Source organism: Salmo trutta, chromosome 12, assembly GCF_901001165.1.
Source record: "Salmo trutta chromosome 12, fSalTru1.1, whole genome shotgun sequence".
NCBI classification, from domain to species: domain Eukaryota; kingdom Metazoa; phylum Chordata; class Actinopteri; order Salmoniformes; family Salmonidae; genus Salmo; species Salmo trutta.
The window spans coordinates 16,740,366-16,758,817 of record NC_042968.1 but is presented as its reverse complement, the minus strand read 5'-3'; the positions used below and the strand labels follow the sequence as shown (position 1 = coordinate 16,758,817).

The 18,452-nt window shown below is 42.0% G+C and overlaps 1 protein-coding gene across 17 annotated transcripts in view; it reads right to left on the bottom strand.

Annotated features, from left to right (window-relative positions):
• Nucleotides 1-12,779, bottom strand: part of LOC115203034 (CUGBP Elav-like family member 4) — a 174,691-nt gene extending 161,912 nt beyond the window's left edge. For 16 of the 17 annotated variants that reach the window (XM_029767316.1, XM_029767320.1, XM_029767324.1 and 13 more), the window contains exon 1: nucleotides 12,434-12,779. In XM_029767316.1, coding sequence (XP_029623176.1) covers nucleotides 12,434-12,683 — 250 coding nt within the window. In that variant the 5' untranslated portion in view covers nucleotides 12,684-12,779. The remainder of the gene's footprint in view (nucleotides 1-12,433) is intronic. The other variant, XM_029767315.1, reaches the window with a different exon arrangement.
• Between the last annotated feature and the right edge of the window lie 5,673 nt (nucleotides 12,780-18,452).

The window sequence follows — 18,452 nt, the reverse complement described above, 5'->3', positions numbered from 1 at the left end:
GCTTGGCTTCCAATGAAATCCTGAGCTTTCCTCCAATCAATCAGATGATTGGACACCTGTCAGTTTGGGGAAGGCCCTTTCCTGTTTCAGCATGACAATGCCCCTGTGCACAAAGCGAGGTCCATACAGAAATGGTTCGTGGAGATCGATCTGGAAAAACTTGATTGGCCTGCACAGAGCCCTGAACTCAACCCTATCAAACACCTTTGGGATGAATTGGAACGCCGACTGTGAGCCAGGTCTAATTGCCCAACATCAGTGCCCGACCTCACTAATGCTCTTGTGGCTGAATGGAAGCAAGTGCCTGAAGCAATGTTCCAACATCTAGTGGAAAGACTTCTAAGAAGAGTGGAGGCTGTTACAGTAGCAAAGGAGGGACCAACTCCATCTTAATGCCCATGATTTTGGAATGGTCAAACTAACGATTCCTGATACCTGTCAGAGCATCACGCTGGCGTTTCAATATAGAATTACAATTTGAAAAGTAACTACATGTGTATCTAACACAGAATGTTGGGTCTGTTGAAGATGCCCATATCCTAAGCAAGTCTATAAAGGGATTTATCAGGAACTTCTCAGTGTCATTTGTGTCTCACCTAAATAAAACCAGAACGAGAACAATTAACGAACTAGAAACATCTTGGGCTAAGCTGGAACAAGAACAACAAAACTCTTACTCTGATGACAAAAAGAAAAGAATAGATGCAGTTAAAATGCAGTTAGAATGTAATTCTTTGCTCAGACACAGGGCAGAATTCTTAATTCATCCAACCAGACATAGCTATTATTTTAATGGGGCTAAACCAAGTCATCTTTTAGCAATGAGACTCAGAAGCAGTGAGAAATGCTCTAATATTACAGCTATTAAAGCACAGAATGGCTTGTTAACTAATCCTTTGGAAATCAATGCAGAGTTTGGTTCTTTTTCATCTTTGCCAGGTGTATTCAGCTCTTAACCTATGAGGTCCAGAGCCTGCTGTTTTTCTGTTCTACCTGATAATTAATTGCACCCACCTGGTGTCTGAGGTCTAAATCAGTCCCTAATTAGAGGGTAACAATGAAACAACGTAGTGTAACTGGCTTAAAGGTCCAGAGTTTAGTTTGAGGGCTCTATGCTCTATAAATCTGATATTACTTTGAGCGGTGTTGTCACTAAGAGCGGAATTCTTTCAAAACCTAGATATTCTTTACTTTTCCGACGAAGAATCACAATCCCTTGGGGAACCCATTTCATTGGATGAACTTAAATAGGCACTAACACATATGAAAAAAGGTACATCCCAGAATTCTACCTTGGCTTTTGGGATAAATTAGGCTTATTTTTACATGATTTGATTCTGACTTCTGTTGACAAGGGATCTTTTCACAATGATGTAAACGGCAATGATTGCGGTGCTTCCAAAGCCCAATAAAGATCACACTCTAATGGGTAACTATAAACCTTTGTCCTTGTTGTGCTCGGAAGTTAAATTGTATGCTAATGTTCTCTCAGCCCGTTTAGAATCCAGTGTGACTACACTAGTGCGTCACGATCAGACAGGGTTCATTAAAACTCGACTAGCCTTAGATAATGTGCGTTGTTTATTACATGTTGTTCATGCCACTAATGACATTAGATCGCCATGCACCGTTCTCTCCTTGGACGCCGAGAAGGCGTTTGATAGGTCAGAGTGTGATTTTCTATGGTCGGTATTAGAGCGATTTAATTTAGGAACCGAGTTTATCAGCATGATTAAAGTTTTATATGCAAATCCTTCTGCCATGGTGACAACAGGTGGCAATTGCTCTACGCAATTCCCCGTATCCAGAGGCTGTCGCCAAGGATGCCCAATCTCGCCTTTGCTCTTCACCCTTTCCATCGAACTGCTAGCACAGAAAATCAGACAGCAACCCAAAATGTTTGAATAATACCTCCCATCGCATGTCCTTATATGTGGATGGCAAACTTCTGTACACTGATAATGATGTTTCTTAATTACCACACATACTCTCTACATTTGATTTTAGCGCCCTCTCCGGGGACAAAATTAACTAGACAAAATCAGCTATGATGTCATTAAGTTATTGACTCACTCTGTCAATGGTACCCAATGACATCCCATTGGTAAAGAGCTTTAAATCTGGGTATACTGTATAGATATTTTCCTCACAACATGGATTTAAATCATTTCCAAGAAATATATAAGTGAGTAGAAGCGTACCTCTCTAAATGTTTACAGCTTCCCAACTCTCTACAAGCTAAAATATCCAGAATTAAGATGAATATTCTTCCCCAAATTAACTTTTTCTCTGCAATGATTACACTAGCTCCACCTAAGAAATGCTTGGACAATATCTAGTCTTTAGTCTCTAAATTCGTATGGAAAGGAAAGCGACCTCGAATTAAACTCTCCCATATGCATCGTGACAAGGGAGATGGCGGGCTTTCTCTGCCTAATTTTAGTTTCAAGTTTTATTAGTGGTATCTACGGGATACGGATGGTACACATCAACTAAATGCTTACTTGCAGGTTCCTTATCGACAATGCAATAACAGTAAGAAATAATAAAAGATAAGAAACCAAACATAAAGTAAATGGCTCAGTAGAATAGAAGTTTAAGTTTTTGGCTTTGTGCTACGCCCACTCTCAACATGGTTTGATTCAAATACTTTAGTCTCCTGGAGACTATAGAAGAGAATTTGGCATTACCACACAGACTTCAGGATCTTGTCTATTCTGCAGTACCATTAAAACAAGCTAAGTTACGTTTTGGAACCCTAATTTCCTTCTTACTCACAACATTGCGCTTAGTAGAAAAGGAATTCTAACACAATACAGAAGTGGCATGCTGTCACCAAATTTCCACAATCATTCCCTTCTTTCTGGCGGTATCCCCATTTCATTCACTCAATGGGAGGATAGGGGTGTTCATGTTTTGGATGATCTATTTAGAGGTGAAGGTTTGTAGGCCTTTGATGATCTTAGGGCTATATTTCAATTACCTGGTACCTCTTCTTTATTTTATCTATGTTTAAGATCAGCATGGTAACTCAAAGGGTTTGATCTGTATATGGTTATGTTAGTTGCAGCCTTCAAATCAGTACCAGTTAAGAATCAATGGATAAGAGAACTATATATGTCGATGATGATATTTGTTGGGATACTGCATGGGAGGACTTAGTGGGTTCATCTAAGAATCCAAATGATGAGCGGATACACTTTAATTTCGTACACAGAGTATACCGTCCACCTAGAAAATGTAATTTAATGAAAATCATACCTGTCCTCTGTGTGATCTATGTAACCGAAGTGCCTTGGGCTCACAGGAGGTTCGTGGCACCTTAATTGGGGAGGACGGGCTTGTGGTATTGGCTGGAGCGGAATCAGTGGAATGGTATCACATATCAAACACACGGTTTGATGCCATTCCATTCGCTCCGTTCCAGCCATTATTATGAGCCGTCCTCCCCTCAACAGCCTCCACTGCTTGGGCTCCTTTATGCATATGTACTGAGAATGGCAAGGTTGTGGACACATTTTGGAAAGAGGTATCCTCTGTCTTATCTGACGTACTTGATATCACTATACCTTGTTCCCCCAAACTGTCATCACTTAATGATAATTCACCACTTATCATGTCATTACAGCAAAGACGTATCATGTTGTCAGGTTTGACAGCAGCTAAAAAGATATTGGCGCTAAGACGGCAACCTCCACATTCTTTTGCTATGTTCCATTGGATCCGTCCTTTTATAGATCTCATTTATTTAGAACTATCCACTGCTAGGATCCATGGGGCTAGCCATGCAACAATTGACAGCTGGTTATCTGCAGCTGAAACCATCAAACTACTATAGTGTGTATATTTCCCAACAGATTGCCTGTTACTTGTTAATTTTCTGAGTCACGTGCAAAAGTGTACCCCGCTGATTTTATCACAATTGCTTGATTTTGTTTATAATTTCATGGAGATCAGGTTGGCTGGGTTGGGGTGGTCGCCAGGAGGGGTTGGATGGTGGGTTGATGCAGTTGGGTGGCCGATATATGTGTGTATAGGCTATGTGGTCTATTCTACTGTAATTATATTTACCTACTGCATAATCATTCCTGCTGCTTTTTGTTATTGTCTGTGTTCCTTTGAAAATAAATAAAATGTTGATCACAAAAAAGGAATAGGAGCCAATGAATGAAAAATACTGATTTTGTACTAAGAAATAGGCTTTTATTTCTAATGTTTCTACTGTTAACTTGTACATGTTAATTACAGCACAAAAACATTGCTGTCCTTCAGGCATTTTTTAATTACAGTAAATTGTGTTTACTTGCATCAAGTATTTTTAATTGACAAAACAACAAAACAAATTGCAATTCATTCATTAACATTGGTGTCATGTTCAATGAAAATTGCTATTCTTGGATTGCTTCTTTCTTAGAAGTCTGATGCAGCAATGTTCTTCTGAAAACTATTACAAACTAATTTGCTAAAAGATAAACCTGCCTGCCTCAGCATAAGTGCTTAAATTCTCTAAATGAAAACAGTCAACTGAACCCAGCAACTGTGGGGTGTCTGTCTATTATAGGCAGTGAAACGGTGAGGAGCAGAGACTGCAACTACATCAGTGCACACGGCCATGTCTGGTCCAGGGTAACAAAGACCTTCAGCTCAAAACGTTGCCCAATAGAACTGTGGCAGCATTCAACAGTGTGTGGGTATCTATCTCCCTTCATGCAGTAAAACAGGGCCCTGTTTCCCTCACACACTCCCTATCTAATGATCAGAGAGGTCATCTGTGGACTGGCCTACACCTGTCATTCAACTGAGTACCTGCCAATCACTGTCACCCACCTGCTCCGTCACTGTGTGATTCCTGTAAATGTAGAACCAGCTGCCTGACCATGAGACTGCACATCTCACAGCAGTGCACTACACTCTAAACTAATGACCTTGTCTTAGAGCACAGACATGTTCCTGAAAGAGCAGTGGATTACAGACACAGTTATTAAAAGACTGTTAGGATGGTTTGCTCTTCTAGCTCTTTGATTCACATGTGTAACGATGAGGCTTTTGGCAAGTTGAAAGATTGTTTCAGAGTTATAGTCCTTCTCCCTCTCTTGCTTTGACATTTAAATGCTTTTGTGGATTTTAAAGTGAAATTGTCAAAGGCATTTAAAGCCAATTATACACTCTGCCTGCCTGTTGGGGAGGGGAGAATGAATGACAAACCTAAATTACTCTTAGCATCTCATCTCCCTAGCTGTGTGTGGTGGGGCTCCACAGAGTGCCATCCACCTCTCTGAGCTGCTGGAGAAGGAAGGAGCGAGTGATAGATAATGCTACTCAAGCAGAAGATCTGCCCCCCACCAATATCCAGCATGTCCGAACAATGGATGTGTTCCCAGACTGACACTAACCATTATGATAATGTGGGGCTCATAAGGAATGATTGATGCTAAGGCAGGTCAAGTAGCTCGACCTGGACAATGGCACTGCCACTCAAATACACGATCTGTATCCCTTCCAATAGTGTCAAACACAGCATAGACTACACTGTCCAGTCCCTACACTGTCCAGTCCCCATAGACTACACTGTCCAGTCCCTACTCCCTATAGCATCCACAGGATTCACCCCATGACCAAAACACTGAATCACCATCAAATCACCATCAAATCCCCTTAACAAATCGCAGTGTCGACCAGAAGTGGGAGATATAAGCTATTGTCACAAAAATGAATCTACAGTCAAACAATTAAATGAAAAACATGCTAAAAATGTGCTGATGTTTTCACCCCATTAACATTTGGGAAATGCATTACCACATAAATGGAACTTGAGGAATTCAAAAGAATTTCACATTAGGCACTAGAGAAATTCAAAAAGCCCAAATCATGAGTAACAACATTATACCCCCCCCAAATCATGATATTTTCATAAATCCAAAATGATGGTGCAACCCTGTGTTATATCCCTCTGAGTATGAATGGTGTAGCAGAAGATGATCCATTAGTTGGATAATGAATTAATCATTAAGTCTAGACGTGATGACACACTCCTTAACCACCTGAGGCATTTCAATGACGTGTCTCTTGGTCTGAGGGAGGGAATGTCACGTAGCTGAAACAAAATGTGCTGAAGGCCTATGCACGGCCGATGTTGGTAGACTTCTACAACAGTATAGGCCTGCTAAAATAGCCTACTATGCTTGCTAAGTCTAGGTTATGTGACAGAGTTATGGTTCAATATAGCCTGTGGCCTATTTGAATGCAACACACATTTAGTTGAATATGACAGAGGCATAAGAATAGGATACTTGCTTGCTCTTATGTTAATAGGTCGTTATCAATAAAATGTCACAATAAGGTGCAGAGCGTTCAATTTGCCTGCTGGGGGGCAAGGAGACCCGCAGCTCCACTAAAACTATTGACAACTGCGTGCCGTTTTCAAGGGATTGCTAAATAAATGTGAACTGTGAGTATTTTTTGTGAGCATAGTCAGAACTACACATATCCATTTATTCCATGCAACACAATTGTGCACATTTAGCTCTATAATCAGAGTTATACAGCATGCTTTTCGAGGGCTCTGCCTGTCAAGCAGCTGAAGGCCGCATTTGCCGATGTACTGTTAGCTGATAATGTTTACTTTACAAGCTACCGGTAGAAACTTTGTACAGTTGGCTAAACATAGTGGTAAGTAGACCGAATGTACTTTTTCTCCAACCAATGTAGACCTACCTAGTGAAGTTAGCTAACCTCCCACTTTCAACATTGTTTTTAAGCCTATTTAATCACAATTGCTGCTGACAGACATGATAGGCTACTTTGATTGATGGACCATGTCAAATTAGCTGGCTAGCTAATAACAGATCACATCAATATGGCTAGTTAACGAGCTAACTTTCAGGGGATAAACCATATGGCTGTATATCCAAATATTGTTTGATTTAATTGCCATCTATAGTGGTGAGGACAGTAGTCCGACTGACAACTTTACCAGGATGAGGACTTACCGATGTCAAACTCTTTCTAAAAGTCTAATCTCTGATGACAATGTTTGTTTGCTAGCTAGCTAGCTACATGCCAAATGGATATGGCTACCCTCACGTATCTGAAATGACATGATCAATTGATGTTTACTGAGCATGAAAAGCATGCAGTTACTTGCTGTATAACTCTGATGATAGAGCTACATGTGGAATAATTTGAAATGTGTTGTTCTGACTATGCTCTTCAAGAGGTGATGATACTAAAACCAAATAGTTATGATATTTATTTAACAGTACCTTGAAAACAGCACGTAGTTGTCAATGGTATTAGCGGAGCTGGAGGTCTCCTTGCCCCCTAGCTGTCAAATCAAACTCTATGCACCGTACTGTGACGTCTTATTGATAACAACCTATACAGTGCCTTGCAAAAGTATTCATCCCCGTTGGCATTTTTTCCTGTTTTGTTCCATTACAACCTATAATTTAAATAGATTTTTATTTGGATATCATGTAATAGACATACACAAAATAGTCCAAATTTGTGAAGTGAAATGAAAAAAATTACTTGTTTCAAAAATCCCCCAAAATAAAACATGGAAAAGTGGTGCGTGCATATGTACTCACCCCCTTTGCTATGAAGCCCCTAAATAAGATATGGTGCAACCAATTACCTTCAGAAGTCACATAATTAGTTAAATAAAGTCCACCTGTGTGCAATCTAAATGTCACATGATCTGTCACATGATCTCAGTATATATACACCTGTTCTGAAAGGCCCCAGAGTCTGCAACACCACTAAGCAAGGGGTACTACCAAGCAAGCGGCACCATGAAGACCAAGAAGCTCTCCAAACAGGTCAGGGACAAAGTCGTGGAGATCAGGGTTGGGTTATAAAAAAATATCTGAAACTTTGAACATCCCACGGAGCACCATTAAATCCATTATTAAAAAATTTAAAGAATATGGCACTACAACAAACCTGCCAAGAGAGGGCCGCCCACCAAAACTCACGGACCAGGTAAGGAGGTCATTAATCAGAGAGGCAACAAAGAGACCAAAGATAACCCTGAAGGAGCTGCAAAGCTCCACAGCGGAGATTGGAGAATCTGTCCATAGGACCACTTTAAGCTGTACACTCCACAGAGCTGGGCTTTATGGAAGAGTGGCCAGAAAAAAGCCATTGCTTAAAGAAAAAAATAAGCAAACACGTTTGGTGTTCACCAAAAGGCATGTGGGAGACTCCCCAAACATATGGAAGAAGGTACTCTGGTCAGATGAGACTAAAACTGAGCTTTTTGGCCATCAAGGAAAACGCTATGTCTGGCGCAAACCCAACACCTCTCATCACCCCGAGAATATCATCCCCACAGTGAAGCATGGTGGTGGCAGCATCATTGCTGTGGGTATGTTTTTTATCGACAGGGACTGAGAAACTGGTCAGAATTGAAGGAATGATGGAGCTAAATAAAGGGAAATTTTTGAGGGAAACCTGTTTCAGTCTTCCAGAGATTTGAGACTGGGACAGAGGTTCACCTTCTAGCAGGACAATGACCCTAAGCATACTGCTAAAGCAACACTCAAGTGGTTTAAGGGGAAACATTTAAATGTCTTGGAATGGCCTTGTCAAAGCCCAGACCTCAATCCAATTGAGAATCTGTGGTATGACTTAAAGATTGCTGTCAGACAGCATAGGCAGCAGCTCTATAGAGATGAGATGACTTTGAATTAAATAATAAAGTATTTAAATAAAACAAATGTAATATAGATAACAGCTGAAATATTTCATTAAAGTAAAGTAATATGAATAAACGATGGTTAATAAGTTATAAGCGGAAATGGGCAGTCACTACCATCATGGGACTTAATTAATTGTTGTGTTGTGTGTTACAGCATTTAACCCACATTATGTATACTGCATTTAATGTTTAAAAAAATGATCTCAACTGAAATCGAAAACCATGATTATTGTTTAACAATCTAACCAAAACCGAACAGACCTCAAAAAGCAATAATCGCTCAGCACTAATATTTTTCCACCAACTTTGTCAGCTCCATCATAGGCAGCTCTCAGTGAAAGACGAAGTATAGCCGACAGATGTGCCTAAATATACACCTTCCTAATGTTGAGTTGCATCCCTTTTCCCCTCAGAACAGCCTCAATTATTCGGGGCATGGACTCTACAAGGTGTCAAAAACGTTCAACAGAGATGCTGGCCCATGTTGACTCCAACACTTCCCACAGTTTTGTCAAGTTGGCTGGATGTCCTTTGAGTGGTGGATTATTCTTGATACACACGGGAAACTGTTGATCATGAAAAACCCAGCAGCGTTGCAGTTCTTGACACACTCAAACCTGTGCGCCTGGCACCTACTACCATACCCCTGATCGCACTGTCTTACCCATTCACCCTCTGAATGGCACACATGCACGATCCATGTCTCAGTAGTCTCAAGGCTTAAAAATCCTTCTTTAACCTGTCCCCTCCCCTTCATCTACACTGATTGAAGAGGATTTAACAAGTGACATCAATAAGGGATCATAGCTTTCCCCTGGTCAGTCTATGTCATAGAAAGAGCATGTTTTGAATAGTCAGTGTATTTGCATGATTTGAGTGTAGGCTACAGTAAGCTATTACAGCTAACTAACCTGCTGACCAAAATAAAATGTACACATACATGTTATTCAATCATTGCATCCACACTGCTCGCGCACGTCAATGAGCGTATGCGTAGCCAGGGGCTAAAATAGAACTTGGTTCTATTTGCAAATCCCACATATTCCCACGTGGGTGATTGAACGATGAACTGATGTCCACACTCCAGTCCAGTTGGTGGTGGTAATGCACCTTAAAGTTGGTTGCCAACCGCCATATAAAGTCAGAAGAAGAAGAAGCCTGAAGGAGGAGAGATTACTAGAAACTAACTCGGTTTACCCTTTTATCTGTGGATTTATTGTCAGAGTAGAGGACCTTGTGCATTTCAGTAATAATGCAATAACAACCCAATGTTTATATCCCAGGACAAATTAGCTAGCAAAGGCAAGCTAGCTAGCTAAATTGAAATGAATGTTTAATGCTTTTCCACCAAGCCCCAAATTAATATAGTTGGTTAGAGTTTGTTTGATATTTCAACCTGCGTGTCCTGATGCGAATCTGGTGTGGGTGGACAAAATCAACACGCACTGGTGCGCCCAGTGTATAAATTTGGATTTTATACATTTCAAAACGCCCTCCCATGAGCCCAAAGACCAATCAGAAATGGAATACGAAACAAAACATGATGTGATTGGTTAAATCAGTTGCATACATTTTCCAATTGTTTTTGACATTAACTGACCAATAGACTAAATTAAGATTATGGATGATTAAATTATTGTAAACGCAAATCCCAAATGTATTTCAAAAGTCTTACAATCAACTCGTTTTTATTTCAAGGATGTACTATTTTATTTGAAGTCGGGCTTTTTTTTTGGATAGCATTTTTCCCAAAATACGGAATCAACCATTGCTCAGGAACTATGCATGCCTATTTGAAAGTAAAAACAAACTCACATGCCAGTTGTGAGTCTATAGAAATATATTTTCTTTTCTGTAGGGAACATTTACAGCTTTTGACATATATCACAGGTGAGAAGACCATTTCGAGGGGAAAAACTCATCCATAAAATGCATTTATGAAATCTTATTAGACAACACGGATGTAGCCAACTCCCGCGCACTCCCAATGTGACTTTGAGGCGGTGGGTAGTAATACATAATATGTTCTACATTATAGGCTACTAGTACGCCGGAGTGGCCTCGGCGGATGCTGATTTGACTGGGCAGACAGTTTGGCTTGTGAACAGGATTATCTTTCTTTAAGCAAACAGCCCTAGAGATTTGACATTCATGGTGTTCGAGGACAGGCAGGCGTAAACAACACACGCATCGAGAATATTGTTTTAATCGATCATCATACTCGAAAGAGAAACGTGCGCGGGGTGTGTGGGTCCAGCAGCAGTGATTGATAACTCACGGAAAAGGTGGCGCGCAGAGACCTTCAGGTCACAGTGTACAGCGAGAGCCGGGAGCAGGACACTGCCGGGCGGCCGCTCATTTCTGTGTCACGATTCCGTCTCTGTCTCTCGGCGGCTTGAAGGCTCTTTGGCAATAGGACCTATTAATGTAAACTAGTAGCTTTAATTATATACTGCACTGTATGATTTAGCTGGCAGCGGTCCCACGACGAACCCAGCGCTGTACCTGTATCGCAGTGATTAGTGGAAGCGCGCTCTTCTGGAGAAGAGATTAGGGAAAGCATTAGAAGAGAGACTTTTATTAGAGCTTTACACACATATTTAAATGTCATCCCACATGAGAAAATGAAACACGTGATATAACTATAGGCTATATTAGGTCTGCTTTTAGTAATAATACACAAATTATTTAAAATGAAATAATAATAACAATACCACTACTACTACTACTACTACTAATAATAATAATACGTATCCTTAATTTTAAGTAACGTTTTAGTATTTGCTTTCGGTAGGTCTATAACACTAACATTCAAATAGACTACAACCTCGATTCTAAGACATAGCCTAAACTTCACAGGGCATTGGGATGTTCTGTTGACATAGATCTACCGATAGACCATATTTTCAAACAATGGCAGCGAAATGTAAGGGATTGTAATATTAGTTACGAAGTGAAACATAAAGACACAATTTGGATAATCAATCACATTTAGTCTGTATTCAACGCTATGAAATAATTAGAACATGAGAGTATCGCTCCTGATCATTGTGGACAATGAGGTGACGCGGCCGGTGAAAGAGCACGAGAGAGAGACCCCATGCTGTTCCCGTGCCTCTGCTATGCCACATTGGCCCCGCCCCCTGAACTAGCCTACGCTACAATACATGGCAGTGATCTAAACAGTTATTTTGGTCTCGTAATTACGTCTAAAACGTATACATTAGCCTTCTCAAAATGCCACATCAGCATCGTCACACAGCCCTAATAACTAACATCTCATGCCCAGTGGTGATTTCCGTCCTCCTCCTTCCGGAGCATCTTTTAGCCTATCTGTCTATGACGATCTAACTGTCAGGCACCGTGAAGCAAACAGACATTCCTTGTCCCACCCCTTAACTAGGAGCCCAGCACATGAGCGTCAATGTAAACATACACAGACATAGGCTACAAGCAGTAGTATCGTAGCGGATGTGGGGTTGACACTTTGACAATTGACCCGCGCGCACTCATTCGCACACGTGTGTGTGTGTGTGTGTGTGTGTGTGTGTGTGTGTGTAAAGCAACAACGTACTACCTTGCAGGAAACTCCCACATGCCACAAACATCTACAATAATTACACTTTTTATGCTCTCCTTGGAGCCTCGAATACTTAATAAAAAAAACATACTGTTTTTGAAAAGGGTGTTGCTGCGTGCATACAGAAGCAATGAAACGATACCAGAACCGACCTTTATGCATTCCCGTAAACCTGTCTTTCAGCACAGTGAGTTCGTATATCTTTCCGAATTCCTCAAAAAGGGGCTTCAGATCTTTCTCCTCCAGGTTTCTGGGAATCTGTCCGATAAACAGCTTGATGGCGTCGTGGTCCTTCATTGGAATGGTGTTCTGACCGATCATGAGCCCGTTCATCCTGCCGGCGCTGTTCGTGGTGCTGAATCCATTCTCTTGCTGCACTCCGTTTACAGTGACTGTAGCCATCTTTCCTAAATGGGCCGGCGGCTGGTCTCTCTCTCTCTCTCTCTCTCTCTCTCCCTTTCTCCCTTTCCCTCTCTCTCAACTCAACTGCACACTCCCCCTACTTTATTTTTCTCTTCTTTCTCTCTCCCTGTCCCTCTCCCTTTTTACACAGTTTCTCTCTTCTTCTTTCTCCTTTCTCTTAATCTATCCTATTCCTTTGATTTCGCTTTATTTATGTTTGATGTATTTTCATTCCTCTTCCCGTTCTCAATCTGATTCTTTCTCCCTGTGTCAGCTGCCACTCTGCCTAGTGACGTCAGCTCGTAGGCTTCTGACTAGACCCCTAGCTAATTTGCATAATACGCCTAGTTTAGCCAATTGGAGGGCAGAACGACCGAGCGCCCACAGGGTGTAGTGAGAATCCAAACATTTGTGTAAAGGGAAAGCTCGAGACTTTTAAGAGGAACAAAGACAGGAAACTTGCCGCTGTAGGCTACGTATTATATTGAATTCTGTAGATAATCATTCTCACAGGTAGCTTTGTTCTGGCTCACAGGAAAGACACATTTATATATGTGTAGTCTGCTGTGTTTTGATGTCGCGTGTTCAAAGACAATCTAGGATCTACATTTCTAACATGTTGCTGTCCATGGTGCTGAATTGGCGCTACCGTTTAGTTTCAACAGCTTTTGAACTGATCTACGGCTTCTTTTCACCGCTTCCCGAATCAACGGGGCTTTGTTTATACATATCCAAAATCCACATAACTTTCTGAAAATGTATATGCTGTCATATTAAAGTACAACTAATGTAGTTTTGCTTTAGGACATCATGGTTTATGAAAGGCTCGACGGTTTGGTCGTAATTAGGTCAGAGATCCTAAGTGGTGGTGATGTGTGCTATTACGGCAGGGATGAGATTATTGATTGGATGCTGAATGACTATTTTGAGAGGCAGGCAACAGGTTATGCAGAGACTAACCTTTTGTCAGTCAGTGGTGGCAAATATTCTAGACAAGGATGTAACTATCTAGAAGGACTATATGACTAACTAGTAGTTAACATTCAGACATTCTCGTGACATCTTATGTATAGTTATATAGGCGCGGCAAATATTGATTGTTGCATGATTGGAGCATCTATGTATATGATTTTTAAAAAATATATATATATGGTATGTCAATTCAGTATTTAATACATATCCCAAGCATATCCTCTATGTTGAATGAAATCAAAATAGATCTTGCAGATGTTTTCGTCTTTGTATGAGAATGTTCCTGTCCTATGTCTGCAGGAGTGTGGTTGTTGTTTGGGGAGAGGAGGGGTATTTAAAAGGCTCTAGTAACATCTGGCATTGCATTGCTTTGGTTAGCTTTAATTATTTATTTCCTATTTAATCACATCTTTGTAGATCGTTTTTAAAAAGATCCTGCAGAGTTTACATGCTGAATGGGGTATAAAAGCACAACAGGCCCCCTTGTCAATACCATCAGAGGCATTCATTGCTATAAAGGCAGAGCTAAAGTAACGTCAGTGCCGCCCTTTGGTTTTGTGATTTTTTTGTTTCCTTCTTTTTGTTGTCTCTCAGTGGGGAACCTTGCCTGCACAGCTGTGAAGACTTCCAAACTGCTTGGCAGGGGAACAGACATGCAGGTACTGCTGCCTGGCTGCATGCTATCTCCTATTATGCTACTGCTGCTGCTGTGCATACATCTTTCTGTTTGAGTACGGGGAGGCGTCTCAGAAAGGTTGACAGGGTTCTCAGGCTTGTCGCTGCCAAGCCTCACCACCTGTACTGAAACGGAGGGAACCGACGTGCTTGCTCCTCTCACAGACGGAGTGCAGTCAGATGAGTTCCAAGCTGTGCTTGTGGAGGCATGTGAACTTTTCACAAAGAAAGAATGCACACAAGAGGAATATTATGTGTCCTCCAGGATTTTGCACACCTGAATACCCCATGTCACTTCCTCCCTTTTTTATGACAAACATTATTCACAACGTATTCAAGGTGACTCAGCGGAAAGTCACAGGCATGCTATTTGAAATACTTCCAACTAGATTTACTGCCTTGAATTTCCCAAATCAGAGATGGACAACCCTGGGAGTGTATAATGGTTTTAGAGGAAATTACCTCAGTGTGTTCATTATTAACCAATTAAACAGATCATGGGGAGTAAACGAGGTGTAAGGCAGTCAGGCATGAACACATTTCACTGTCCATTTTGTAAGAATGAGTCAAATTGAAGAGAGAAAAGAGCCATTGATATTCATGTTATTGCCTCTATGAGGTGTGACAGTATTTATGTGAATATAGGAGTGGTAATCCTGGAGCTTTCTCCAACACACAGGCTCTATGTGCTGCTGGCTGCCTCAGGGAGGGGTAATGCTGTCAGTGCACTGTTTCCCCACACGCCCCAGGAGAGAAAACCACTCTCTCTGAAGCAATCATTTGCTTTCAAAACTTGACTTCCCTCAAAATTCATTCATTTGCCTGTGCACAATGGAAGTGGCAGTATACCACTTGTTGGTCCAAGCCCGGGCTGCGTAAAGAGGGATTTTTTTAGGCTTGGTTCATTTTCATTTATAAAGGCTGGATTACATCTCACTGATGAGGGACTTATATCCTTTATGGTGGGCGTCCTCTCTGGTGTTAGTGCCTGGCCGTTCCAGTGAATGCCAAGCAGGCATCTTGCATTGCACATTAAAGATTTGCAGTAAACAGAGGGAATGAATAAACGAGAGACAAACAAACAACAGGTCATGGAGACCGCCATGAGTCATCTGCTTCCTGGCAGCTAATGAATCCCACAATCCTCTCTGCCTGCCTGGTTCCCAGGAGTATGTTGCGCACTCAGGCATTTTGCTCTCTCTGTATGGTTACATTTCTCCATTTAACCATATCGGAATATGCATTTTTTGTTGTTGCATTATGTTGGATGTAACAAAGCGACTCCTCTTTTAAATGGTGAACAGGCTCAGCTATATGAATACACTGCTGTTGTGTTATTGCAACGTCACAGTTTGGTGGAGAAAATCTCTCCCTCACACACACACACACACACACACACACACACTCACGCTGGCACACACTCACACACACCGCTGTGAGTCAGATGAGGACAACATGGTCATCTACACAGTACTGTGAGGTGAGTAGAGAGTAGAATGGAGGACACACAGTCCATTCACACCCAACGGCGGGGGGGTTCCACTGAGGTATCACAGGTAACAGTACTGACGTACAAGCAGCCAGCAGGATCACTGCCTGGCAAGCCCATTCACAGAGAACAAAGAATCATCACCATGTTTTTCTCTCAATGCCCAATATGTAGAAATAGGCAACGTATTCCGTTTGATGAAGGGTATGAGGAGAATGAGCCAGTGTTATGGTGACAGCTGGAGGTGAGGCGAACCAGAACTCTCAACAGCAGCATCACATAATGTTAATGGACTTCTTTACGGCGCCGAGCGTACAGTTGTCACGGCAGTCTATTTTCACTTTGGTGGAGGCCCAGCAGGATCAGTGGTTCAGTGGGGTGTTTGAAGCTCACACCGATGAGATGAGTCACACGTATAGCAGCCCGGCTTCACAGAGCCCACTCAACTAGTTCACAAGCTGTTCTCGCTAGCTGCTGGTGCACATGTTGTTCGGCTTCCATCGTCTCCTTCGCGTTTGGAGAGAGAGGGAAGAAAATCAACTTTTTTCACCAAATCTATTTTTCATTAGTGCTTCTCTTTAGTGCTCCTCTTGTATGAGCTGTTTGATTTCAGCAGAGTTGTCTCTCGAGCGGTGTATTGTAGTGCAGTGTAGTGAGTTCTGGTTGTGCTAAAGAGTAGCTTAAAGACGTTTGAAAGCCTTTGGTGGATCTTGCTTGGCAGGCATAGGAGCAGGCTTTACTTTGAATGCAGATGTAGAACCATGAGCAAAACGGTACTATTTCAAAAGCGTGTGAATGCATATTCTGGGGCGGAGCCACAGTATTATGGAACGTTTTTTTGGTAACACTTTATTTGGATAGTCCATCTGTAGATGCTCTACAGACTCACTAACATTTCAGCTAACTATCTACTAACCCTAAACCTCTAACCCTAACCCTTATCCTAAACTTAACCGTTACCTTAACCCTAGCCCTAACCTTCAACCTTACCCCGTTAAAGTGTGACCGTTATTTGATTTCAATACATTTTGGACATTTACGTTTTAAGATTGGGAAAGGTTGATCATTCACATATCACAGCGTTCCTAAAGTCAGTAATATAGTTCTAGTCTTGTCAATGTCAAGGTGAACCACCAGTGGGTTGTAAACGTGGAATAACAATCTCCTTGGAGGAGAGGCAGGTAAATATCCTCTGGCAAAGACATCAGAGAATGGAAAGACTAAACGTACCCACATCACAATATGACTGAATTATGAATGTCTCCTCGGTTAGTATGTAGGATAGTTCACAGCATCATCCATTTGGCCATTGGGCAGTGGTATAATGGGTGACTCAATCTGTACTTATCTGTACACATAATATGATGTGTGTGTGTGTGTGTGTGTGTGTGTGTGTGTGTGTGTGTGTGTGTGTGTGTGTGTGTGTGTATGTGTGTGTGTGTGTGTGTGTGTGTGTGTGTGTGTGTGTGTGTGTGTGCACACTGCAGTTCAGTCAGACCACTGGATGATTTACATAGATAAGTCTACCTGTTAGGATGCCTGTGTACCTCAAGGGTTCAGTACATCATTGTGCAGCTGTTCTCATTTCATACCACACAGAATAACAGGATAATGTGCCGTTACTGTATTTAGGCCTAGTTTATGTCAAATAGAAATGTTAGCTTTTCTCACAGTTAATACATTTTCCTCCTACAGAGTAGACCGATAGTGAGTTCAAGGTTGCACATGAATAAATCTGCAAAGAATTGGTACTGTATGTTTGGGGTGATACAGAGGTCAGTATACTTTATGGTTCTCTTATGCTAATGCTTGCTGGAATATTGAGAGTAGTATGGCCAGCTACAAGAGGTTTTAACTGTCACATTCTCAAGCCCTGTTACCCCTGCCAGCCAGTCATGCTGACCTCTGGCCAAACTCCTCTGGTCAACCTCCAACTACCATCAGGGGTTTTAATGGCTGTAAGGTCACTTCTGGCTATAAATACACATTTATTATGCGTTTCTGTATAATCATGTGCTAACATACCCATATGTATTTGCTGTGTATTTACATATAATCATGTCTATTCATGGAGGTGACATGTTGTAGCTGAATTATTTATCCAGTCTACTCCGCTAGCCTCCCTCCACCTAGTCCCAGACAGTGGCAGGACTACTCCGCTAGCCTCCCTCCACCTAGTCCCAGACAGTGGCAGGAAACTCCGCTAGCCTCCCTCCACCTAGTCCCAGACAGTGGCAGGACTACTCCGCTAGCCTCCCTCCACCTAGTCCCAGACAATGGCAGGACTACTCCGCTAGCCTCCCTCCACCAAGTCCCAGACAGTGGCAGGACTACTCCGCTAGCCTCCCTCCACCTAGTCCCAGACAGTGGCAGGACTACTCCGCTAGCCTCCCTCCACCTAGTCCCAGACAGTGGCAGGACTACTCCGCTAGCCTCCCTCCACCTAGTCCCAGACAGTGGCAGGACTACTCCGCTAGCCTCCCTCCACCTAGTCCCAGACAGTGGCAGGACTACTCCGCTAGCCTCCCTCCACCTAGTCCCAGACAGTGGCAGGACTACTCCGCTAGGCTCCCTCCACCTAGTCCCAGACAGTGGCAGGACTACTCCGCTAGGCTCCCTCCACCTAGTCCCAG